Source organism: Saimiri boliviensis, chromosome 14, assembly GCF_048565385.1.
Source record: "Saimiri boliviensis isolate mSaiBol1 chromosome 14, mSaiBol1.pri, whole genome shotgun sequence".
NCBI lineage: Eukaryota > Metazoa > Chordata > Mammalia > Primates > Cebidae > Saimiri > Saimiri boliviensis.
This window is the reverse complement of record NC_133462.1, coordinates 7437438-7459566: the sequence shown is the minus strand read 5'-3', so window position 1 is coordinate 7459566 and position 22129 is coordinate 7437438. Positions and strand designations below refer to the sequence as shown.

The following is a 22129-nucleotide window of genomic DNA, read 5'->3' as shown; positions in this document are numbered from 1 at the left end:
CCAGTTTTAGAGTCAATGGACCCCTGACCACTAGGTGGTGGATGTGGCTGGAGGATGGGGCCTGCGCAGAGAAGAAAGAAGCGGGAAGGGAGGGGTAAGGCAGAGTGTGGCTTCCGGAGGAGACAGCCAGAGGGTCAGGGGTGGCACTGGCGGGCCTGGTGAGGAATGTGTTGAAGGGAAGGCACACAGCCTAGTGCAGTAGGGGCGACAACCAGGAAGGTGCCAGCAGGACCCCAACAGGATAGCCAGAGCTGTGGCAGGACCATGGATTCAGAAGGCTGCCTTCCTGGGTTAAAATCCCTCCTCCTTCCTTGAGCCTCAGTTTTCCCCTCTGTAAATGGGCTAACAACCTGGTGTACCTCCCAGGATGAGTCTAAGGAATAAATGAGATAATTTATAAAATTCGGTGTCTGGCTGGGCACGGTGGCTCACACCTGTAATCCCAGCACTCTGGGGGGCCGAGGCAGGTGGATCACTTGAGACCAGGAGTTGGAGACCAGCCTGGCCATCATGGCAAAACCCCGTCTCTACTAAAGATACAAAAATTAGACAGATATAGTGGTGCACACCTGTAATCCCAGCTACTCAGGAGGCTGAGGCAGGAGAATCACTTGAACCCGGGAGGCAGAGGTTGCAGTGAGCTGAGATCGCCCCACTGTAGTCCAGCTTGGGCAACAGAGTGAGACTCTGTCTCAAAATAAATAAATAAATGAAAATTTAAAAATAAAATGCAGTGTCCCCCAAATTATCAACACCCCCTACATGTCAGCCTCTTATTGTGGGGAGAGGTAGACAGAGTGGCCACAGAGATGACCATTCATATTTTAATAAGTACTATGTGAACCGGGCGCGGTGGCTCAAGCCTGTAATCCCAGCACTTTGGGAGGCCGAGGCGGGTGGATCACGAGGTCGAAAGATCGAGACTATCCTGGTCAACATGGTGAAACCCCGTCTCTACTAAAAGTGCAAAAAAAAATTAGCTGGGCATGGTGGCGCGTGCCTGTAATCCCAGCTACTCAGGAGGCTGAGGCAGGAGAATTGCCTGAACCCAGGAGGCGGAGGTTGCGGTGAGCCGAGATCGCGCCATTGCACTCCAGCCTGGGTAACAAGGGCGAAACTCCGTCTCAAAAAAAAAAAAAAAAAAAAATAAGTACCATGTGTTGGGCATTTATTATTATGCCAGGGGAGACTACATCCGTGACACCACTCTGTGTTCCCTGAGACCTTTGAGATGGTATGCAGAGGATCGAAAGAGGCAGGGGAAGAGAGCAGCTATGACAGCAGGGTGGAGAGTGGAGACAGAAAAGGACAGAGATGGGGTTTTGGGAAAAGGGGATAAGGAGGAAAGGAGGTCCCTAAAGTTGAGAGAAAGGAGGAAACCCTAGGAGGCGTGTCGCCTCTCCAGGACCAGCCTAAAGCACAGGGGCCTCAGGAGGGTTTCGGAAAGAGAGAGGCTCCAGGTTGGTGTGTGAACCGCGGCTCCCCTGCAAGTTTCTCCCCACACCAGGCCGCCTACCTCAGTGGCAAAAAAGCCTTTGGGTCGGTGTTTGCCCAGGGAGGCGAGGCCACCGGGCCCAGGGCTCTCGCTTGCACTGATGGTCTGCTGAGCTGCGGCCAGGATTTCGTCCAGTTTGTCTAGGGGGAGATGAAGAGGGGTAGCAAGACAAGAAAATGAAGTTTGCCTTGACCCGGGCCGTAGAAACCAGAGCTGCCGTCCGCAGTTCATCCAGCACCTGGATCGACCAGGAAAGGGCAGCCCTGTCTGGTTCCAGGTGGACGGGCAGTCCCGCTTGGGCACATGATCTCCCAGCCCGGGGGTCAGCAGCCAGGGTGGGAAGGGGTGTGGGCAAGAAACGGGGCAGCATTGGGGGAGGACGGGCGGAGGGAGGGGAGGTGGGATCGTGGCCTCGCTGGGGCAGGAAGGTGAGGGGCGCCGTGGGGTTCGTGGTGGGACGACTGGGATGCGCAGATGTCGGGGCTGGGGGCCCCGCAGCCCGAGGGGCAGGGCTGGGTCGTCTTACTGAGAGCCATCTGATACACGGTCCGCTTTTTCTCCATGCTGGGCACCGGCGCCGGCTGCTGCTCGTACTCTGTGGGCAAAGGACACGGATGAAGCCCAGGGAGCCCCCGGGGGCGGGGCGGAGCGGGCTCGGCCAGTGGGCGTGGCCAGCAGGTGCGGGCCAGTGGGCGTGGCCAGCGGGCGCGCATGCGCGAGAGGGGCAGTGAGGGGCCGGGTTGGGGAGGGGCGAGTCCGCCGGCGGGGTCGGGAGACGGGGGGGCCCTCCCGCCAGTCCTGTGCCCACTCACCACTCTTCTTCTTCCAGGGGGAGACTAGCCCGGGGGAGAGGCAGTAGAGGAGCCAAGAGTTAGGACGTCAGGGGAAGGCGAGGGGTCCCCTCTCTGGAAGCCCACCTCCCTCGGGGCCCCTGGCGGGGGGCGGTCAGCTGCCCGACCCGCGGGCTTGCTTTCCTCTGTTATTGGGGGTTGGGGGGAGCTGGTGGAGGGAGAGATGTTGAATGGGGGTTGGGGGTGAGGTGGGACAGAAGGAAGGAGACAGAGAGACCCGTAGAGAGGGCCACATACAGACCCTGAGAGAGACCCCAACAGAGAAACAGATACAAGAGCACAGAGGAGAGTCGTCTCTCAGACACCCCTTCCCAGCGACACACACACAGGCCGGAGTCCGACCCATGGACTAGGGACAGGATAAGGACAAGGACCCCGGTGACTAACAACACTAACGAACTCAAGGGGTGGTCCAGCCCCTATTCCCCTCTCCCCTCCCCGGCCCCCTAGCCGCAGCAGCCCCGCAGGCTCACCCATCTCCTCCAACTCTGAGGTCATAGATTTGGAACGCAGGGAGATGGTTGGGGGCGGCAGCCGCTTGGCCTGCTGGGGTGCTGAAAAGGTGATGCGGGAAGGCATCAGGATAATGGGGGAGATGCCCCCAACCCTCTACCCACTACAGGGCTCAGAGGATAGCCACTGCCAGGGGGAGCCCTCCCTGCCTCAGTTTCTCCCCACAAGAGTCATGGAGAAGCAGGGCTGGGGAAGGGAAGGCCTTGGGCAGCAGCGACCAGCCCTGGGGCTCCCACGGGCCTGAGCCTGGTGGCAGTGGGGTGTCTGTGAGAATGGTCGCAGGAGTACCTTTCTTGTGCACTGCCTCATCCATGTCCGGGTGCCTGGTGACCATCACCACCTTCACCATCAGCGTGTTGCCCCCCTGGCGGATCATGTTCACCACCTGTCGGTGGCCGACTTTCACCACGTTCTGCCCGTTCACCTGCGGCACAGACATTCCCAGATCACATCAAGTGGATGAGGGGAGGGGTACTTGCAGCTTCAGACACCCCAACGAGGATGCCTCCTGCACTGCCCTGTCCATGGTCCTCTGGGCCACGTTCCTCTGCCTCTGACCCTTCATACCACTGCCTCCCTGGGCAAGCCCTCTTTCCCACCCTCCTTGGCCCCAGGGTTGGGGAAGAGGCTCAGTTTACCCTATTCACCTCCCCCTCCCTCCTTGTCCCCAGTATTTATTTACTTTTTATTTATTTATTTATATTTTTATTTTTTTGAGACGGAGTTTCGCTCTTGTTACCCAGGCTGGAGTGCAATGGCGCGATCTCGGCTCACCGCAACCTCCGCCTCCTGGGTTCAGGCAATTCTCCTGGCTCAGCCTCCTGAGTAGCTGGGATTACAGGCACGCGCCACCATGCCCAGCTAATTTTTGTATTTTCAGGAGAGATGGGGTTTCACCATGTTGACCAGGATGGTCTCGATCTCTTGACCTCGTGATCCACCCGCCTCGACCTCCCAAAGTGCTGGGATTACAGGCGTGAGCCACCGCGACCGGCCCCTTATTTATTGATTTTTGAGACAGAGTTTCACTCTTGTTGCCCAGGCTGGAGTGCAATGGCGTGAACTTGGCTCACCACAACCTCCACCTCCAGGGTTCAAGCGAGTCTCCTGCCTCAGCCTCCTGAGTAGCTGGGATTGCAGGCACGCACCACCACACCTGGCTAATTTTGTATTTTTAGTAGAGAAGGGGTTTCTCCATGTTGGTCAGGCTGGTCTCAAACTCCCAGCCTCAGGTGATCTGCCCACCTCGGCCTCCCAAAGTGCTAGGATTACCAGTGGGAGCCACTGCGCCTGGCGACTGTCATTTTTAAAAGACCGAGTCTCTCTCTGTCACCCAGGTTGCTGTGCAGTGGCACAATCATGGCTCACTGCAGCCTGAACTTCCTGGGCTCAAGCAATCCTCCCACCTCAGCCTCCTGAGTAGCTGGGACCTCAGGCACGCAGCACTACACTCGGCTCAATTTTTTTTTTTTTTTTTAAGAGACAGGGTCTTGCTATGTTGCCCAGGCTGATCTCAAATTTCTGGGCTTAAGCAGTCCACTTGCTTCAGCCTCCCAATGCACTGGGATTGCAGGCGTGAGCCACTGTGCCTGGCTGTCCCCTGGTATTGTGTGTGTTGGGGACAGCTCTGTGTCACTTTTGAGATGCCTCAGAGGCCTCTGGATGGAATCGCTGGAGAAAATGGAGGCTGGCTGGAGGGTGAGCAGGGGGCTAGGAAGTCTGGTGCCAAAGGAGGATAAAACTGGGCACTCAGATCCTGGTGTGGATCATGAGGGGGTCTGGGAACTTGTCACCAGGTTCCCTGGGAAGAGAAGGGGTCTGGACTCACCTCGATGAGGAAGTCTCCCATTCGCAGTCCAGCTCGCCATGCCACGCCACCCTCGTCCACCGACTCCAGGTACTGCAGCGCCGGGAAGGCCGGGGTAGGGGTGAACTCCTCGATGGGGGTCTGCGCTGCAGACAGGGAGGAGCCGGCGGGGTCGGAGGGGAGGGGGTGGAGAGGCCGAGCAGGGGATGGGGCTCAGACCCAAGTCACGGAGGTCTCACCGCAGCTGAGGGACCATCACCCCGGGGTGGGGTGGTGGGCAGGCTGGGGTTCCTTTCCCTTTCCAGCCCCCCAACCCAGCCCTGATTCTGGGGTCACAGAACCCTTCTCCCGTCCCCTTCCCGGCTGGCACTCACCCTTGGCCCCCCGGAGCACGAACCCAAACCCCTCACTGTCCTTCTTCTGCAGCAAGACTGTCTTCTCCTTAATGATGTAATCGCTGGCAGGGAGGCAGGAGAAATGGGGGGGGCGGGGGGAGTGGAGAAGAAATCATGAGACACGGAGCCTGTCCCCCACCCAGCAACCCAGAGACCAGAGCTCCTGCTCCAGGGGCATTAACTGCCTTCCTGGGATCTCTGTCACCCACTCTGTGTGTATGCTAGCAGCAGCCCTGACAGGCTTCCCCCTCAGAGCCGGCATGCTCTCTCTCCCACTCCCTCTCTCCTCATTCATCCATCCATGCCTCCATCCACCCATCCATTCAGCGCCAGGCACGGTGGGGAGGATGGGAGAAGAGCCTCCAGATTACCAGACAGCTGGGCTTGGGTCCCTGCTAGTCACTTCCTGCCTGTGACCTTGAGCCCACAACTTTAACCTTTTGTGCCTCAGTTCCCTCATCTATAATGGGGTGTGATCACAGTCCCTACCTGATGGGACTGTAGTGGGAGTCCAGTGGGGGTAATACACATATAGTATTTTGCACAATGCCTGGCACATAGTAGGTGCTCAGTACGATCTGCTCGATATCCTTAGGTCAGGGTGTTAAGTCAAGAGGACTCATGTACTTTGATGATACCCCTCAAAATGCCTTTACTGTATGTGTGTGTGTGTGTGTGTGTGTGTGTGTGAGTATATATATATATATACACTCACTGTGTGTGTGTGTGTGTGAGCATATATATATATATATATATATGCTCACACACACACACACACACAAATATATATACATACAGTAAAGGTGACACCCTCACTTTCTTTCATATATAAATGTCACCTCCCAAGGACTCCACATACATGATAAAATTGCTTATTCTGTACTGCCCAATATGGTGGCCACTAGGTGCATGTGGCTATTTTTATGAAAGCTAATCAAAACCAAATGGAAAAATTCAATTCCTCAGTCACAGTGGCCGTATTTCAAAGTGTGCAAAAGCTGCACGCGGCTGGTGGCCACCACACTGGACAGTGCAGATATAGAACATTTCCACTGCTGCAAAGCTCCCCGCGAACGGCGCTGTCTTCTGTATTCCCTGGTGCATCCCAAATGGAGCTCCTGCATGCAGTCAGCATATTCTATTATAGTAAAATGCAAAGCACCCATGAATATGGCTGGTAGTCTCCAGTAAAGCCACCAAATGCCACCAGCACATTTGGGTAAGGCTCACGTACCCAGGAAATGTCAATGAAACTCAGATACAGTTCGTTTATCTCAACACTCACTCAAACAGCCCCAAACCCCTGACATCACCACTGTACACCTCAGGAATACACATCCATTCCATTTCCAGAGGATCTGACACCCCAGTCTACAGCAGGGATACTCAGACACCCTGGCTGCAACCCCACTGCCTTCAGAATACCCAAGATCACCGAGAAGTCACCAGAATGTGTGCTCTGCTGTGCCCAGCATCCTAGGGGTCTAAAGCCTATCCCAGAGCATAACCACATAGCACCTCCCACCCTCACAATCCCAGAGTATTCCAACAATACCCAGATCCCAGTAACATCCATGTGGCCCTAATATACTCCAATAATAGCCAAGCATGCTCCCCAATTACCTACCCCCACAAATTCAGCAAAACAGCCCTCCTGGAATACTCCAGTATGTTTCAGCAACCCCCACACATCCCAGTATGTTCCAATAATAACTCCCCTTCCCTCGGATCTCAGTATATTCCCATAACACGCCCCCTGAACACATACCTCCCAGCACACACCAATAATACCTACTGTGCTCCACTGTATTTGGGTACTACCCCCTACAAGCACCCGTGTGCTCCCAGAACTCCAATGGCTCCCCTTGTAAAATCCATACATTTGCACCATGGTGACAGGCTTCTGGACGGGCACACGTCCTCCCTTCCTGCCACCACCCTCCTTGTGGCACCCTAGTGCACCCAACACCACGAGTGTCCACATGTATGTACTCCAGCAACAATCCTTGCTCAGAGTTCATCACAGTCCAGTAAACTCATCCACCCCATACCTGCCAGGTCTTCCTCCCTCGGATGAAGAGGTATTGGCAGCAGAAAAGGGAAGGGGCTGAAAGGGGTGGATGAGGCGGGGAGAAGGGAGAAGGGAAGGGAGGAAAAGCGGGCCAAAAAGGCTGGAACGGCAAGTGGACAGGGAAACTGGACATGGAAATTGATTCAGAGGTCAGAGCCGCCTGTTTCTGACCACACATTCTGTGACATCCTCATTCTCAGCTCCCTACCCTACCCCTCCCTCCTGTAACCCTTCCGGGTCTCCAGGGCCCCCCAGCAGCCAGCAGCACCCTTCCTCGCTGGTGGCAACCTCACTGTCTTTCACCTATTCCACAAATCCCTCCCTTCCTTCATCTTCCTCCCTGCCTTCTGGAATCTCTCTCTTGCCCCTCATCAGCTTCATACCCCATATATAAGCCTTCCCCAAATGTCAGCCAATATAATTAATAAAACTCCCATGTTGATATGCCAAGAAAGAGAATTTGCCATGGGCCGGGCAGTATTGGAGCCCTTCGCACATAGATCGTTAAATGTTCTCCTCATAAGCAGCCTTCGGGTAGGGATACGTACCAGTTCCACTTTACGTATTCATTTATATTTTTTTGAGACAGGGTCTCACTCTCTTGCCCAGGCTGGAGTACAGTGGCACAATCATGGCTCACTGCTGCCTCAAACTCCCGGTCTCAAAGGATCCTCCAACTTCAGCCTCCCAAATACCTAGGACTACAGGTGCATGCCACCATGTCCAACTAATTAAAAAAAAAAAAAAAAAAAAAATATATATATATATATATATATATATATATATATTTTGGTAGAGATGAGGTCTCACTATCTTTCTCATGCTGGTCTTGAACTCCTAGGCTCAAGCAGTCCTCCCACCTCAGCCTCCCAAAGTGTTGGGATTACAGGCATGAGCCAGGACACCGGGCCCTAGTTTCACTGTATAGGTGAGGAAACAGAGGCACAGAAAGGTTAAGTAACTTGTCCAAGGTCACACAGTGAGTACCACTCTTCAACAATACCCAAGAGAACACTTGGGTAACTGCAGTGGTAATACCCTCCACTCCACAGCACTGAAATACCTTGAGCATATATATCCGTCTGCTCCAGATCCACCCTGAGCTCGGCCCTGCAGCACCTGGAGTTTATCCCAGGGTGTGGCAGAACACTTATCGCACTATTGCTGAATGCCAGCCACCATTCCAAGCACTTTGCATTTATACATTTCCATTTGTGCATTCAGTTAGTCCTTACAACAACCTGGGAAAGGCTGACTGTTATTCTTCCCATTTTATAGATAGGGAAACTGAGGCACGGAGAAATAACTTGCTCAAGATGACACGAGCTAGAAAAATGTCAAAGCCAAGATTTGAATTCACCAGAGACAACCTAGATACAGCAGTGGTGATCTGGGGCGGGGAGGGGGGTCTAACCACATCCAGACCCACTCTGTTCCTGCCTCTCAACCAACCATCGTACACATGCTCCATTCCCCTCTCTGCTCCAGGACTCCTCCTCAAGCCCCAGCTAGGGCATCGGTGGGGTTTCCCTCACCCCACCACAGTCTCCTTGGACTTCCCAACTGCTCTCTTGCTCCCACAGCTCCATGTACCCCTAAACTCCCTCTCCCCGACTCCTGTGTACCCCTCCTCTCTGCCCCTCACTCTCCGATCCTCCATGCCATCTTGAGGTTACCTATGCCCTAACCCACCCCCCTCAACCCTGACTCCCATAAGCTCCCCTGACACCCCAAGGAGCCATCCCCAGACTTCGCCGGTCGCCCAGACACACCCCACCCTCCTTTCCCCCAAAGCATCCTCCTGACCTCTGTGACCTCCTCACCCCTGTCCTGTCACTTCTCCCTCATCTCTTGGCCTCATCCCTCCCACACCCTCTTGCACCTCTGTAAGTAACCTCAATGGCTCCCCTAAAGCACCCCTGGTGCTTTTCATGCTCCCCAGGCACCCTCTTTCGCAACGGTGGAAACTACCTATTTCTGCCCCCTCGACTCACTTCATCACACGCCCTCCCACCTGCGTTTGCTGGCAGCTGCGTTTCATTTACATTCCCTGCGTCCTCTCGGTGCTCTCACCCTACAGCCCAAATCCCCACCCCCAAATCCTCCCCACATTCCCCGCATTCCCTCCCCACCCCAGTTCTCTGCTCAGAACCCTCCGGCCTCCAGCCTCCACCCCTCCCCCACTTCAGTATCCCCACTCTCCCCGGTTCCAGGCTCAACCCTGCACTTCCTACCCAGCCCCCTCTAGCCCCCCCCCGCCCCCCATCTTGGCGGCCCACGCAGCATCCCATTCATGCTCCCTCTGGCTGACTACCTGCCCTGCAGGACCTCACACAATGCTTTTCCCCAGGCCATCCCTCAGCGACCCCGAGCGGCCTCTGGAGCTCAGCAGCCAGCTATTGTTCACTGGATCCCACACACAGGGGCCCCGCAGAGGCCTGCACTCCCCTCCTTTCCCCACCCCCGCCCCACGGTCCCTCTCACAAACCCAGGGTCACCAGCCCAGAGCCTGCTGCTATGCACGCCGCACCCCCAACCCCACACTCAGCCCCTCCCCGTGTACCCGCGTCCACGGCCTGCCCAGAGGCCCCACGCAGGGACGCCAGCCCCCCTCCCCATGCTGAGAAGTGGCACAAACAAGCGGATGCGGCTCCCCATGCAGCTCAGCTGGGGCTCTGAACACGTGCCCCACTTGGGCAGAGGGCACAGCCACTGGCTCAAGTGCCTCTGACATGCACAGACCCCCGGGGGGCAGGGCGCAGGGGGGAGGAGCACACGGGGACAGTGACACAGGATGGACCCTCCAAGTAGGGACCTGTGGGGGAGGGGCAGGCCAGGCCCAGGAGGGTGGGTGATGGGAAGCACAGCCGCAGTCCCTGGGACAGACCCACTCCAGCACACACACCACACACCACACACACAGAGTCCCAGACAGCCTCGCTGTCGCTCCAAGTCATACAGAGACAGACGCTGTCACACAGGGACACACAGATGGACACAGTTGGGGGGTGGGCTCGGAGCCCACCATCTCTCCATCTCTCTCTCTCACTCACACACACACCGCGCACACACGCACGCGGCTGCAGTCACACACACGCACATCGACACAGCCACACTGACACACGCACCGTCGCACAGTGACACGCAGCGGAAAAAGAGGAGGGGAGGGGAAGCCGGGGGCGGGATGCGTGTGTGATGGAGGGGGGAATGACTGTGAATGGGAGAGAGGGGTATGAATGGGGGGACTTGCCAACTCCGTGAAGAGGTGTGGGGATGTGGGGATCAGAGGGACAGGGGCCCGGGATGTAGGCGGATGCGGGTAAGCCACGGTGGCTCCCCACAGGGAGGGCTCCGGGGAGTGGGGGCGCTAAAGGCGGCAGAAAGGCAAGTGGGTTCCAAATCCTGGAGGGGGATCCGTTTGGGGGGCCTGCTGGGTGGAAAGTCTGGGGGAAGAGAGGAGAGGGGCCTGGAAGGGCCTGTGAGGGGGTGGAGGAAAAGATTCCCTGGGCCGTTGAGTGCGTATTGGGTGGGAGGTTGGGGAGAGGGGCCCAGAGAGGGAGATGGAGAGGAGAAGGGTTGAGACGAGGGTCCAGAAAGGGGTTTCGGGCTGAGAGAAGGTTAGGGAAGAGGAGCAGAGAGGAAGGGGTGGGTTGGGGGAGGGGGAAGGGCCTTGGGGCTGGGGGTTAGCGGCGGGGGAGGGTCGCCACCGCGGGCCGGGGCCTGCTGGCCGGGCCGCAAAGCAGGGGGCGGCGCACTCCGTTACCTGTAGATGTACCAGACGCTGCGCCGCCGGGGCCCCAGGGCTGGCCAGCTGGAGGACAGCGCGGGGGGCGGCTGCGGCAGGGAGCTCCCACCGGGGCCGCCTCCGAGACCCCCGCCGCCGACCGCAGACAAAGCCATCGCCGCCGCGGCCCCAGCCCCGGCCCAGGTCCCGGTGCCGGCCGCCCCCGCCGCCGCCGCCGCCGCCGCGTCCCCGTCCCCGCTCGGCCGAACCCCCGTGTCCGGGCCCCCAGGCCCCGCCTCATGCTGACCCGCGCCGGGAGGGGGGAGGGGGAGGGGGCGCGCACCCCCCCCGCGGGAGGGAGGGCAGGGCCGGGGGCTCACATGCCAGGGGGCGCGGGGGCGCGGGGGCGCGGGGCGCGGGGTCGGGCCGCGGCGGTAGCGCAAAGACCGCGGACGGCGCCGGCTTCAGCACCGCGGACAGCTCCGGAGGCGGGCGGCAGGCGCGAGGCTTAACCCCTTGGCGTCCTGCGCCGGGCGGCGGAGGGGGCCGGGCAGGGGGGAGGGGGCCGGGAGGGGAACGCGGGGGCCCCCTTGGCGGGAGAAGGGGGAGGGGCGAGGCTAGGAGGGGGGAGGAGAAGGGGGAGGCACTTCCGGTCTGAGCCCCCCCTTAACCCCCCTCCCCCCTCCAGAGCCCTCCCGCGCAGGTGCAGAGCGAGAGAGCGCGGGGAGCGGACGCACATCACACAAGATGCCTCGCAGCCGCGTGCACGGACGCGCGGACGGAGCCCCGCTTCCCGGGCAGGGACACCGCGGGTGAGAGAGGCCCCCGGCGGGGACGCGCAGCCCACCACGACAGACCAACACACAACGCACCTCGGCACAGTCGGAAAGGAAGGCCGGGCCATTCAGACTGGGCCCCACGGCCGTGAGCGACACCCCTCCTCCACCAGAGAAGCCCAGGCGGAGGGGCGAACACACCACCACGGCTCCCCGAAAGAGCGTGGATCCCCGAGCCAGCGCGAGGAGAGGGCGTCACACGCCAGGAGGGGGGACACACGGAAGGATCGCCCATCTCCGGCAGGGAGGCCGGGGTTGGGCCCTGGCAGCAGGGCACACCACAAGGCACAGGCCAGGCCAGCACAGACAGGGTCCGGGAGCAGCGGGGAGGCAAGAGGAGGGGAGGCTCCGACGCACCACACACAGAGCAGCACGTGGGAGCCAGCGAGAGGCACGGAGGAGTAGAGAAGGAAGCCCATTGACAAGACAGAGTAGGAGACGGGACCACCCCCATTCAGCTGGTAGAGCAAGTGACCCCCACAGTCGGAGGCAAAGGAGAGACCCAGAGAGACGCTGGTAGACAAGAAGCACAGGCTGACATGGAAGCTCGGGGTGGGGGATGTACCCCAATACTCACCCGGTGCCCAGAGCCGGAGACGTGCCAGGCAAACACGCACAACGGTCAAGCGCCTCAGACACCTGGGGCGCGGGGTGGCACCCCAGCCCCACCCTCTCTCCCCATGTTGCCATTTCTCTGTCCTCCCCATCCCTGACCCATCCCCACTGGCCAGAACACAGACACGTAGGTTTGGACACATTTAATGGAAGGATGCTACGCACAAGGGGACCCTTCCCTGGATTGGAGGGAGCAGCGGAGGAGAGTGTTGTATTTTGGACACCAAATTATGACCCTCCCTCCCCCACAGCCCTGTCCTTCTGGAGGCCCAAGCCCTGGAATCCTCCCCTCCTCTGCCCTTCCCTCCCCCAACATCCCAGGTCCTGAATCTCAGATCAATCAGACAGACACACATGCATGCACACACGTTCCTGTGCGAGTGCACACACAGTGACATGCACAGAGAGGGACAGATGTGTGCAGAGACCCACCTGTCCGTGTGTGTGAGCAGACTCACTGACATGCCCTGCAGTGCTTGCCCACAGATTCAGAGAGGCACAGATGTGCAGAGCCAGCCCACAGTCATCATAGCCACAAAGGCACCGGTATGTACAGAACAGGGCAGACCCTTCAGCCCCGGGCATAGGTCCATGTACATCCAGGCCACACATGCACACAGATGCGTGTCATGCACACCTACAGAGACACACGTTCACACACCGGGAAACCGCAGCTCTGGTCGTGCACACACACACGTTCATACACCCACCCCACCCCCGCCCCCGGCACCCCGTCTTTCCCTCCTGACCCCATCCCCTCCCTGCCCCTCCCCTCTCACCTCCCTGGGCCAATCCCATCGATTAAGCTTCCGAAGCAAGTCAGCCAGCAGCCAGGGAGGGGAAAGGTGTCAGTGCACCCCTCTCCTCACCCCCATCCCACCCAGCCCTGACTGCACCCTCCCTACACCAGTGCATGGGATACACACACTCCCACTGCACGTGACTGCACAGAGATGGGGCACAAGAAGGAGAAGAGGGCCTCCGGCCAGCCAGACGTAAGAACTCCCCAGGCCCCTGGGCATCCCCACCCTGCCCTGGCCACCCCATTGGTCTCTGGCGACCCCAGAGCTGGGCAGTCTTAGTGGCTGCGGAAGATGGTTTGGGGTTGGGTTGGGCTGTGCTCTCTGAAGCTAATTCTGGCTTCTCCCACCCCTGGATCAAATTTTAGAAAGAACGGATTAGAAAGGGGACTTAGAGGTAATGGGAAATATTTAAATGCGTAAATTGTGAAGGGAACTTGGGGTGAGGGGGGTCACGTGAGGGTGTAAGGACATTTACCTTGGGGCATCAAAGCTGTCGTAGGAGCCCACGGTATAATGCCGGAAGAGTCTCTTTGCCTTGTCACTGCGGCTTTCTGCAGGGGGACAACAGATAGCCTTGGACTCCTGTGGAAACCACAAGCCCAACCCCAGAGCTCCTGGCCCAAGTCTTCCCATTACCTCCCAGTACCCACCCCCATCAAGAAAGGGAAAGGAATGGCCATGGGAATCCTAGGGTCCACTGAGCACAGCTGGGGGTTCTGCATTACCTTGCTTGCTCTCCTGAGAGCGATTGGCCACCTCTTCCAGGCAGTCAGAGGGGAACCAGCCAACACGACCTTTGACCTGGCCTTCCCAGAAGCCTCCTTCCCCGATGCTAAGCACTGGTTGGGGAACAGGGACACAGACACATTTCTGCATTTCTGTGCTGCCCCTCAGGTGGCAAAACACTCAACTTAGAGCCTTCCCCAGTTACCAGCTCCTGGCCAAGGGTATCCTTAATAAACATCTGAGGAAGGGGCGAGGAGCTTGGGGGAGAATCAAATCACGTCACTCTTGCCTTCTAGCTTCTGGATCCAGTGGGGACCAGAGGCACTGGGGAAGAGGGCTGTGTTCCATGACACGGTCTTCCCACGTTAGGGGCAGGTCCACGATTGGTCCTCGTCTCCCCTGGTAACTGGTCACAGCTCAGTTGTGTAATTCCCCTACACCATCCTAGGCTCTGTGGACTTACATCACGGACGGAGGGACAAGCTCTACCTCACCCTCCCGCCCATGTCCCCGCCACCTCCCAAAGTCTCCTTGACACTTAATCTTTGTCCTTTGTCCCCAGACCCTTGTTTCTCTTGGCCTCTCCTGGTTCCAGAAGGGAGAAGAGATTAGAATCACCTGTTGCCTTCTCTCCCTCTCCCCTAATGGAAGCTGCTTCCCCCTGCCAGACCTCCCAGTTCTACCGCTTCCCTATTTAGCAAACATCACTGCCCGCCTGTTACATGCCTGGGGCTGAAGTACACAGACGCATGACAAGAACAGCTAATGTTTATCTAGCTCGCACCTGGGCCAGGACCCTAAAAGGGGGCACTTTCATTATCCCCCTTTTACTGATAGGAACACTGAGGCTTGGAGAGCCAAGATCATTTGCTGAAGATTACACGGCTAGTAACGGACGGATCTGCATTTGCACACAGCTCAGTCTGCTTCCAGGGGTCATGCTTGCAGTCACTCAGAGCTGTTACCTCTCCATCCCAGAGCTTTGCTGCATGACAGTAGCACCAGTGACAGCACACTGTCTTCCATTTCCTCGGCGTTTTTCATGACTCTGCCCCCATTCGGCCCTTCACCTATTCTCCTTCCTCATTCAACCCTTCCTTACACCTACCTAGGTGACGACTGCTTTTCCATTTCATAGATGAAACTGAAGCAAATGTGGAGGAAACCCCACCTGGCGATGGCTCCAGCTATGCTAGGGGTTGCGTTGGGGCCATCAGACGTGTTCCCTTCCACAAACTGCCTCCCTTGAGAGCCTCTGGGGAGACCAAATGAGGGGAAGCTGAAAGTCTTGGAAGAGAGCAGGACATGGGGTGTCAAGGGAACTGGGTTCTTGTCTGGTTCTGCAATGCCTGGCTTGGTGATCTTGTGATCAATCATTTGTTCACTGAAAAAATATTTAGTACCAGTCACGAGTCAGGTGCCAGGGCAGACACCGTTGAATATCGTCAATGTTGTTCCTTCCTTTGAGAAGCTTCCGAACCAGCAGCCAGTAGGGGCATAACTGTACAGGTGACTGCGTGATTGGGAGTTGGGGTCAGAGCGCAAGAGAAAAGAAGAGGGTGTTTGGAGAGAAGCCAGATGGGAGTGTATAACTTACATATGGCAAAGGGGTCCAGGGAGGTGTCCCTGAGGGGTGACATATAGGCTGAGACCTGAAGGATCCTAGGAGCTGGGGAGGCAAAGAGAGCATGGAAGCGTTTTCCAGGCAGAAGGAACAGCATGTTTGAAGGCTTTGGTGTATAAGAGGGCTTGGGGCACTGGAGGGTTGGGGGGTGCCTTGGAGGGTTGGGAGGTTTGGAGGGCTCAGGGCACTGGAAGATTGGAGGGCTTGGGGCACTGGGGGATTGGGGGGGTTGGTGCATTGGGGTAACGGAGGGCTTGGAGCATTGGAGGATTGGAGAGAAGGATGAGGTCCCTGGAACCTTGTGGGTGAAGGGAAGAGTCGCACGAGATGAGGTTGGCGAGGTGGGCAGGGAGGCAGCTTGGAGGCCAAGTTACGGCTTTGGGCTTTGATTCTGAGAGTAGAGGGAGTCTGCTACCTCATCGGGCTGTGTGAAGCTCAGTGACATCGTGGATGTGGGCGTGCTTTGAGGCAATTAAGTCCCTTTTAATGGAAGATGAGGATATAAAAACAAAAGGCAGTGTGTTCTCCCCTGCATTGAAGCCTTGAGCGTCTAGCTCGGCAAGATACTGCCCATGGTCCTCTGCCTGCCTGGAAGGGCCTTTACCTCTGGCCTCAGCTCACCATTCTTTTCTCCCATCAACCCCCACCCCACGTGCCTACGTCCCGGGCAGCCGGCCCTGAAGAAGCTGCACGTGGCCCCCACAGTGGCTCCTGAATTTGATCATTCATTCACTCAATATGTGTGTACTGAAACCTCCTGTAAGCTGGGTCATTAAACTAAGCCCCAGAGACCCAGAGACCACTGACTTATGACCTCACCTACAGGAACTCAGGCTATGGGAACAGAGACTACGAAACACATGCAGTTATACTGCCTGCCTGATGCTCTGATCCCTGAATACCCTTTAAGGCCTCACTCAGGTTCACCCTCTATGATAGAACCCTCCTTGCTTATCCAGGGGCCTGAGGCTCTGTCCTCTAAGTGTCTAAAATAGGGACCACTTAGGAAAATGATGGCCTTTTCTTTTTTGAGATGGAGTTTCACTCTTGTCACCTAGGCTGGAGTGCACTGGCGCAATCTTGGCTCACTGCAGCCTCCCGCTCCTGGGTTCAAGCTATTCTCCTGCCTCGGCCTCCCAAGTAGCTGGGATTATAGGTGCACACCACCATGCCTGGCTTTTTTTTTTTTTTTTTTTTTTTTTTCAGTAGAGATGGGGAGTCACCATGTTGGCCAGGCTGGTCTCGAACTCCTGATCTCAGGTGAGCCACCGGCCTTGGCCTCCCAGTGTTGGGATTACAGGCATGAGCCACCTTGTGATGTAGGCAACATTGATCTAAGTGCTTCACATCATCTGGCTCCTCTAATCCTCATGAGGGTCCCATTTTACAGATGAAGAAACTGAGGCCCAGAGAAATCATTTGGTCGAGGTCACCCCGCTCAGAAGTGGTAGGGTCAGGATTTGAACTCAGGCCGCTTGGCTCTCAACCTCTATACTGCTCGGCTCCTGGGCAGCCTAGAGTCTGGCAAAGAGTTATTCGATGCCTCATATTAACAGCCACACCTGCTGCATGTGGTAGTCTCTAAAGCAGGCGTCCCCAAACTACGGCCCCCTGAGGCCATTTATCCGGCCCCCCGTCGCACTTCAGGAAGGGGCACCTCTTTCATTGGTGGTCAGTGAGAGGAGCACAGTATGTGGCGGCCCTCCAACGGTCTGAGGGACAGTGAACTGGCCCCCTGTGTAAAAAGTTTGGGGACGCCTGCTCTAAAGCATCCTTCTATCCGAGAACACGTCAGCAGCCCTGCAAAGTCTACGAGCGGGGGCAATGGGCATCACTTTCCAGGTGACAGAAAAACCAAAGGGAGATGAACCCCGATAACAGCGGCCACCCTTTGGGGAGCCCTCGCCATGACCAGGTGTCTTACATTTGCCAACTCATTGGGCCCGTCTCTCAGTTGAGGACCCCTGGGCAGATGCAGGAGGCAAAGTTAAGGCTGCTCGGCCTCAGGCTCCACACCAGGTGGTGGGAAGGACTCTGGGCTTGGACTGGGGGCCTTGGGCAAATGGCTTCACCTGTGTGCGGCTCTGTTCCTTCAACTATGCAACGGGGCCCGTGACCCCACTCCCCAGAAGGGGCCATCAGGAGTCTAATGAGATGATTTGGTGAAACATGCCAGCCATGCTCTGCACACAGCGTCGGCATCCCACAAATGCTCACTTCACTTCCTTTGCCTCAGAACTGCCTCCTGACAGGGTCATCTTAGCTACACTCTATGCTTCTTCAAGGCTCAAGAGGCGTCCTGGGGCTGTCTGAGTTCTCCAGAGTGCATGAGGCACTCCAGGTGCCCAAGAATGGTCTGCTGTCTGCTCCACCTCCTCCCTGATCGCCCCCACAGCCCAGCCCCGTCCCTGCTTCCACCCAGCGTACCTTTGATCTTCTCGCCCTTGCTCAGGGAGATCTCCCCCTCGGCTTGGGCCTGGTACGATTTCACAGCCATGAAGGAGCGTCCGGGTACCGCCGAGTAGAGCTTCCTCCGCCTCCCGCGGCTGCCCAGGGAGCCCCCAGGGCCCCCTGAGCCCCCCGTGCCCCCAGCTGGCCCTTCCCGGGGTGTCCCGCTGGAGCTGCGTACACAGAGGGCATGAGAGGCAGGGGAGGGTGGAGGGAAGGGACACCTCTAGGAGGACAGAGGTCCTTGCGTGGGGGAGGATGGAGCATCGGGGTGGGGGGTAGGGGTTTCCCAGCACTGGCATCCTCAGGGGAAGAGGGCATTTGGGGGCTCCCTCTGCCTGCCCACAGCTGCCCCCCCCCAGCCCCCTCTCCTGCCTCCTGGCTTCCGGCTCTGCCCCTCCCACGGTCCTGTGCGCACCGCCTGATTCAGCTTCCTGAGGCTGAGCTGGGACTGTGTCATCCCTCTGCTCACGAGCCTTCCGCGACTCCCAGCTTCCTCCTGGGTCAGCTCCAACTCCTCTGCCCGCCGTTGCCAGCTTCTCCCCCACTTCCTTGGGACTCGCCTGGCTGGCCTCCACCTCCCTCTCACCCTCCTCTAGCCAGGTGGGCCTCCTGACCCCGGAATGTCCCCCACCCCCTCCTCATCCTCCCTCCAGCGTGACCTCTCTGTCTGCCCCTCACCGCCAAGTCCCTGCCACGCCCTCATCCTCCTCCTGCTCGGCCTCCCCCACCTCACTCAGTCATTCTGTCTGTCTTCAAGGGCTGGGGCCTATGTTTATTTGGGGTACGCCCTGCCTGGGGCCCCTGTCGTGGAGCAGATGCCCAGCTAACATGCGGTGCTCTGGAGATGGAGTCGGGACAGTACCTCCCAAGGACCTTACTTTACCCCAGAGTGACACTAGGGACTTGGATGGAGGAGGACGCGGGAGGAACGCAGCTGGGCTGGCCTTGGGAGAAGCCGCTGATCGGGGAGGAGATTCGATGGGGCTGGGAACTGTGAGCCTCCCCTACCTGGGCCGGCCTCGGGGCTGCCTCTTGGTGTCCTCAGGGTGCCTCCCTCTGGATGGAGAGCGGGCCCGGGCACCCCGGGGGCTGCTGGCACTTCGGAGGGTCCCGCTGCTGAGCTTGGTGGTCGGGGCTGAGGGCTGCGACTGTCCCTGGGACCCTGAGGTAGGGCCAGGGGCCCCAGAGGATGAGGCCCCCGGGGCAGAGAATACCATCCAGTCGGGCAGGGCCATGCTGGTGTCACTGTTGGCTCGAAGCAGCGCTGGGGGCACCGTCAGCCCTGTGCCCGGGGGTCCCCGTCGCCGGGCCGCATACTTCGGGGACTCCTGGAAGGGCACTGCAAGGGCACAGTGGCAGCGGGGGCAGATGGGAGGGGGAGAAAGGGCAAGCAGGAGGCCGCACGGAGATGAGAGATGGTGGGAGAGAGGTATGAGGGAGAAAGACAGAGATGAGAAAGGGTGGGGGGCCTGGGACTGCCCCCCTCCCCCACCCAGACATTTTGGGTTCTCTAGAGTTTTCTCCATCCGATCCCAGCACCCATATCCGGTCCCCCAACTGCCCATCCCACCGCGAACTCCCAGCCGCCCCAGGTGCTCTGTGTAGCCCCAGCCCCTGTCACTCACCCACATCCTGTTCTCGATGGTTTCGGATCAGCTCCCCCAGCTCAAAATTCCCAGCAATCACTGCCACCTGGGGAGAGGGGGTACAGGCAGGTGGCGGGGGGCAGGCAGCAGAGAGAGGGCAGGAAACATGGTGAGGTCCCCGGGCCCAACCCAAACCTTCCCCCCCATGCCCTCCCTCTTATTCCAGCTCCCCTCACAACCTCTCTCCTTGCTTTCCTCATTGTCCCCTTCCTTATCCACTGGGTGTCACTGTCACCCTTTCCTCAGCCCCGGAAATGTCAGCACATCCCCTGCAGCCCCGGACCTGGAAGGGGGTCTGGCCATTGTTATTCTTCACATCCTTGTCGGCCCCTCGATACAGGAGGATCCTGGCACAGGTCTCCTGTGGGTGACGGCCCGTGGCCCAGGACAGAGAGACAAAAAAGAAAATTAAGGTCACCACGAGTGGATACAGGTATTACTCGTGGTGTACCGGTGTGCAGGACATAGCTGGAACGTTTCGTCAAATCATCTGATTAGAATCCTGATGGCCCTCTCTGGGGAAGGGGGTCCTGGGCCCCATTGTGTAGTTGAAGGAACAGAGCCTCACACAGGTGAAGCCACTTGCCCAAGACCCTTAGCTCGGGCTTGTGCTAAGATCCACAGGAATAAATACTCCACCCTAAACCTGCACCACTCAGGACAGCAGCCGCCTGCCAGGTATGCGCCAGGAGCACTTTAGATTAAATGTGGACAGCCCGAACGGAGATGCAGCATGCATGCCAAATACACACTGGATTTCAAGGACACCATACGAAACAAGAGAGAATTTAAATGTCTGTAGCCAGGCTCCGTGGCTCAAGCCTATAACCCTAGGACTTTGGGAGGCCAAGGCAGAAGTTCCAGACCAGCCTGGGCAACATAGTGAGGAGCACCCCCTAACCCATGTCTACAAAAAAATCCACAGAAATTAGCCAGGCATGGTGGTGGGTGCCTGGAGTCCCAGCTACTTGGGAGGCTGAGATAGGTGGATCGCTTGAGCCCAGGAGTTTGAGGCTGCAGTGAACTGAGATCGAGCTTGGGTGACAGAGCAAGGCCCTGTTGCAGTGAGCCGAGCTGACACCCTGAACTCCAGCTTGGGTGACAGAGTGAGACTCTGTCTCAATAACCAAAGCAAACAAACAAAAAACCTCTGATAATTTCTGCACTGATCCTACGTTGAAATGATAATGTTTTGGAGACACTATTATAAGTAAAATATGTTGTTAAAATAAATGTCACCTAATTATTTTCCCCTTCTTTTTAACGTGGCCACTAGGATATTTGAGGGCGTTTAGGATAAATGGCTCACGCTATGTTCCACTGGATGTTGGGACGGTATAATTAATTCTTGGTGATTCATTGGTTTGTGGGGGGTGTTCTGAGCACTGCGGGATGTTGAGTAGCATCCCCCCCTTTCTACCACTAGATGTCAGTAGCACTCCCCTCCCCAGTCATGACAACCAAAAATGTCTCTAAACACTGCCAAGTGTCCCCTGGGCGGCAGAAGCTCCCTGGTTGAGAATCACAGGTCTAGACCTTCCGGAGGCTTATCATGTTACATGCCAGGCACTTGGCACCTTAGAGGCAAAAGCTCACTGAATTGCCCAGCAATTCCTGGAGATGAAAATTGTCTCTATTTTACAGAGGAGAAAACTAAGGCTTTCAAAAGAGCTTCAGGTGAGCCAGCAGAGTGGCTCACTCCTGTAATCCCAGCACTTTGGGAGGCTGAGGCATGAGGATCGCTTGAGCCCAGGAGTTTAAGAGCAGCCTGGGCAACATGGCGAAACCCCGTCTCTACAAATAATGCAAAAATCAGCCTGGCATATTGGCACATGCTTGTAGTCCCAACTACTTGTGGGGCTGAGGTGAGAGGAGCACTTGAGCCTAAGAGGTCGAGGCTGCAGAGAGCCTTGTTCGTGCCACTGCACTCTAGTCTGGGTAACAAAGTGAGACCCTGTCTCAAAAACCAGACAAAGCTCAAGGTCACACAGCTGGTGATTATCAACCTCAGATTTAAACCCAGATCTCTCTGACTCCAAAGCCTTCTATCTTAATTGCATTTTCTGCCAGACCCAGAAGGAAGGGGACATACATTGCAGAGGAAAGGGTAGGGGGCAGGACTGGGCCAGTGGGGACAGGGACACCTTCTACATTCAGATCAATTTCTCACCAATGTCAATCACACATAAGCCCTCAGCACTCTTTGGGCTAAGCACAAAGTCCATGCCACAGCCTAGCAGGGTTAGTGTTAGCTGAGCTAACCTGAGCTGCCTGCCCTGCCACTCCGCACCCCAACCCTTCAACTTCATCCTCTACCACCCACCCTTGCTCCCAGGCTCCAGCCACACTGGCCTCCTCCTTCCTCTGACAGCACACTCATGCCCCAGGACCTTTGCACGGCTGCTCCCTCTGCCTGGAATCCTCTCCCGCTAGATCTCAGCATAGTCTGCTTCCTCACTTCATTGAAGCTTTTGCACACATGCCACCTCTTCAGAGAGGTCTTCTCTAGCCACCCTGTCTAAAAAAAAAAAAAAAAAACCCTTGTGGATCACCTGAGGTCAGGAGTTCAAGA

General features: G+C 57.4%; 1 protein-coding gene across 5 annotated transcripts in view; it reads right to left on the bottom strand.

The window, feature by feature from the left end:
- Positions 1-22129, bottom strand: part of SHANK1 (SH3 and multiple ankyrin repeat domains 1) — a 59846-nt gene that overhangs the window by 24379 nt on the left and 13338 nt on the right. For 3 of the 5 annotated variants that reach the window (XM_039466368.2, XM_039466363.2, XM_039466364.2), the window contains 14 exons: positions 19841-19918; positions 19537-19603; positions 18920-19250; positions 17888-18081; positions 13836-13949; positions 13586-13661; positions 13087-13113; positions 5041-5123; positions 4688-4812; positions 3148-3283; positions 2820-2900; positions 2308-2331; positions 2022-2090; positions 1517-1635 (listed from right to left, as the gene is read on the bottom strand). In XM_039466368.2, the coding sequence (XP_039322302.1) occupies positions 1517-1635; positions 2022-2090; positions 2308-2331; positions 2820-2900; positions 3148-3283; positions 4688-4812; positions 5041-5123; positions 13087-13113; positions 13586-13661; positions 13836-13949; positions 17888-18081; positions 18920-19250; positions 19537-19603; positions 19841-19918 (1524 nt within the window). The remainder of the gene's footprint in view (positions 1-1516; positions 1636-2021; positions 2091-2307; positions 2332-2819; positions 2901-3147; positions 3284-4687; positions 4813-5040; positions 5124-13086; positions 13114-13585; positions 13662-13835; positions 13950-17887; positions 18082-18919; positions 19251-19536; positions 19604-19840; positions 19919-22129) is intronic. The other 2 variants (XM_039466366.2, XM_039466367.2) reach the window with 2 other exon arrangements.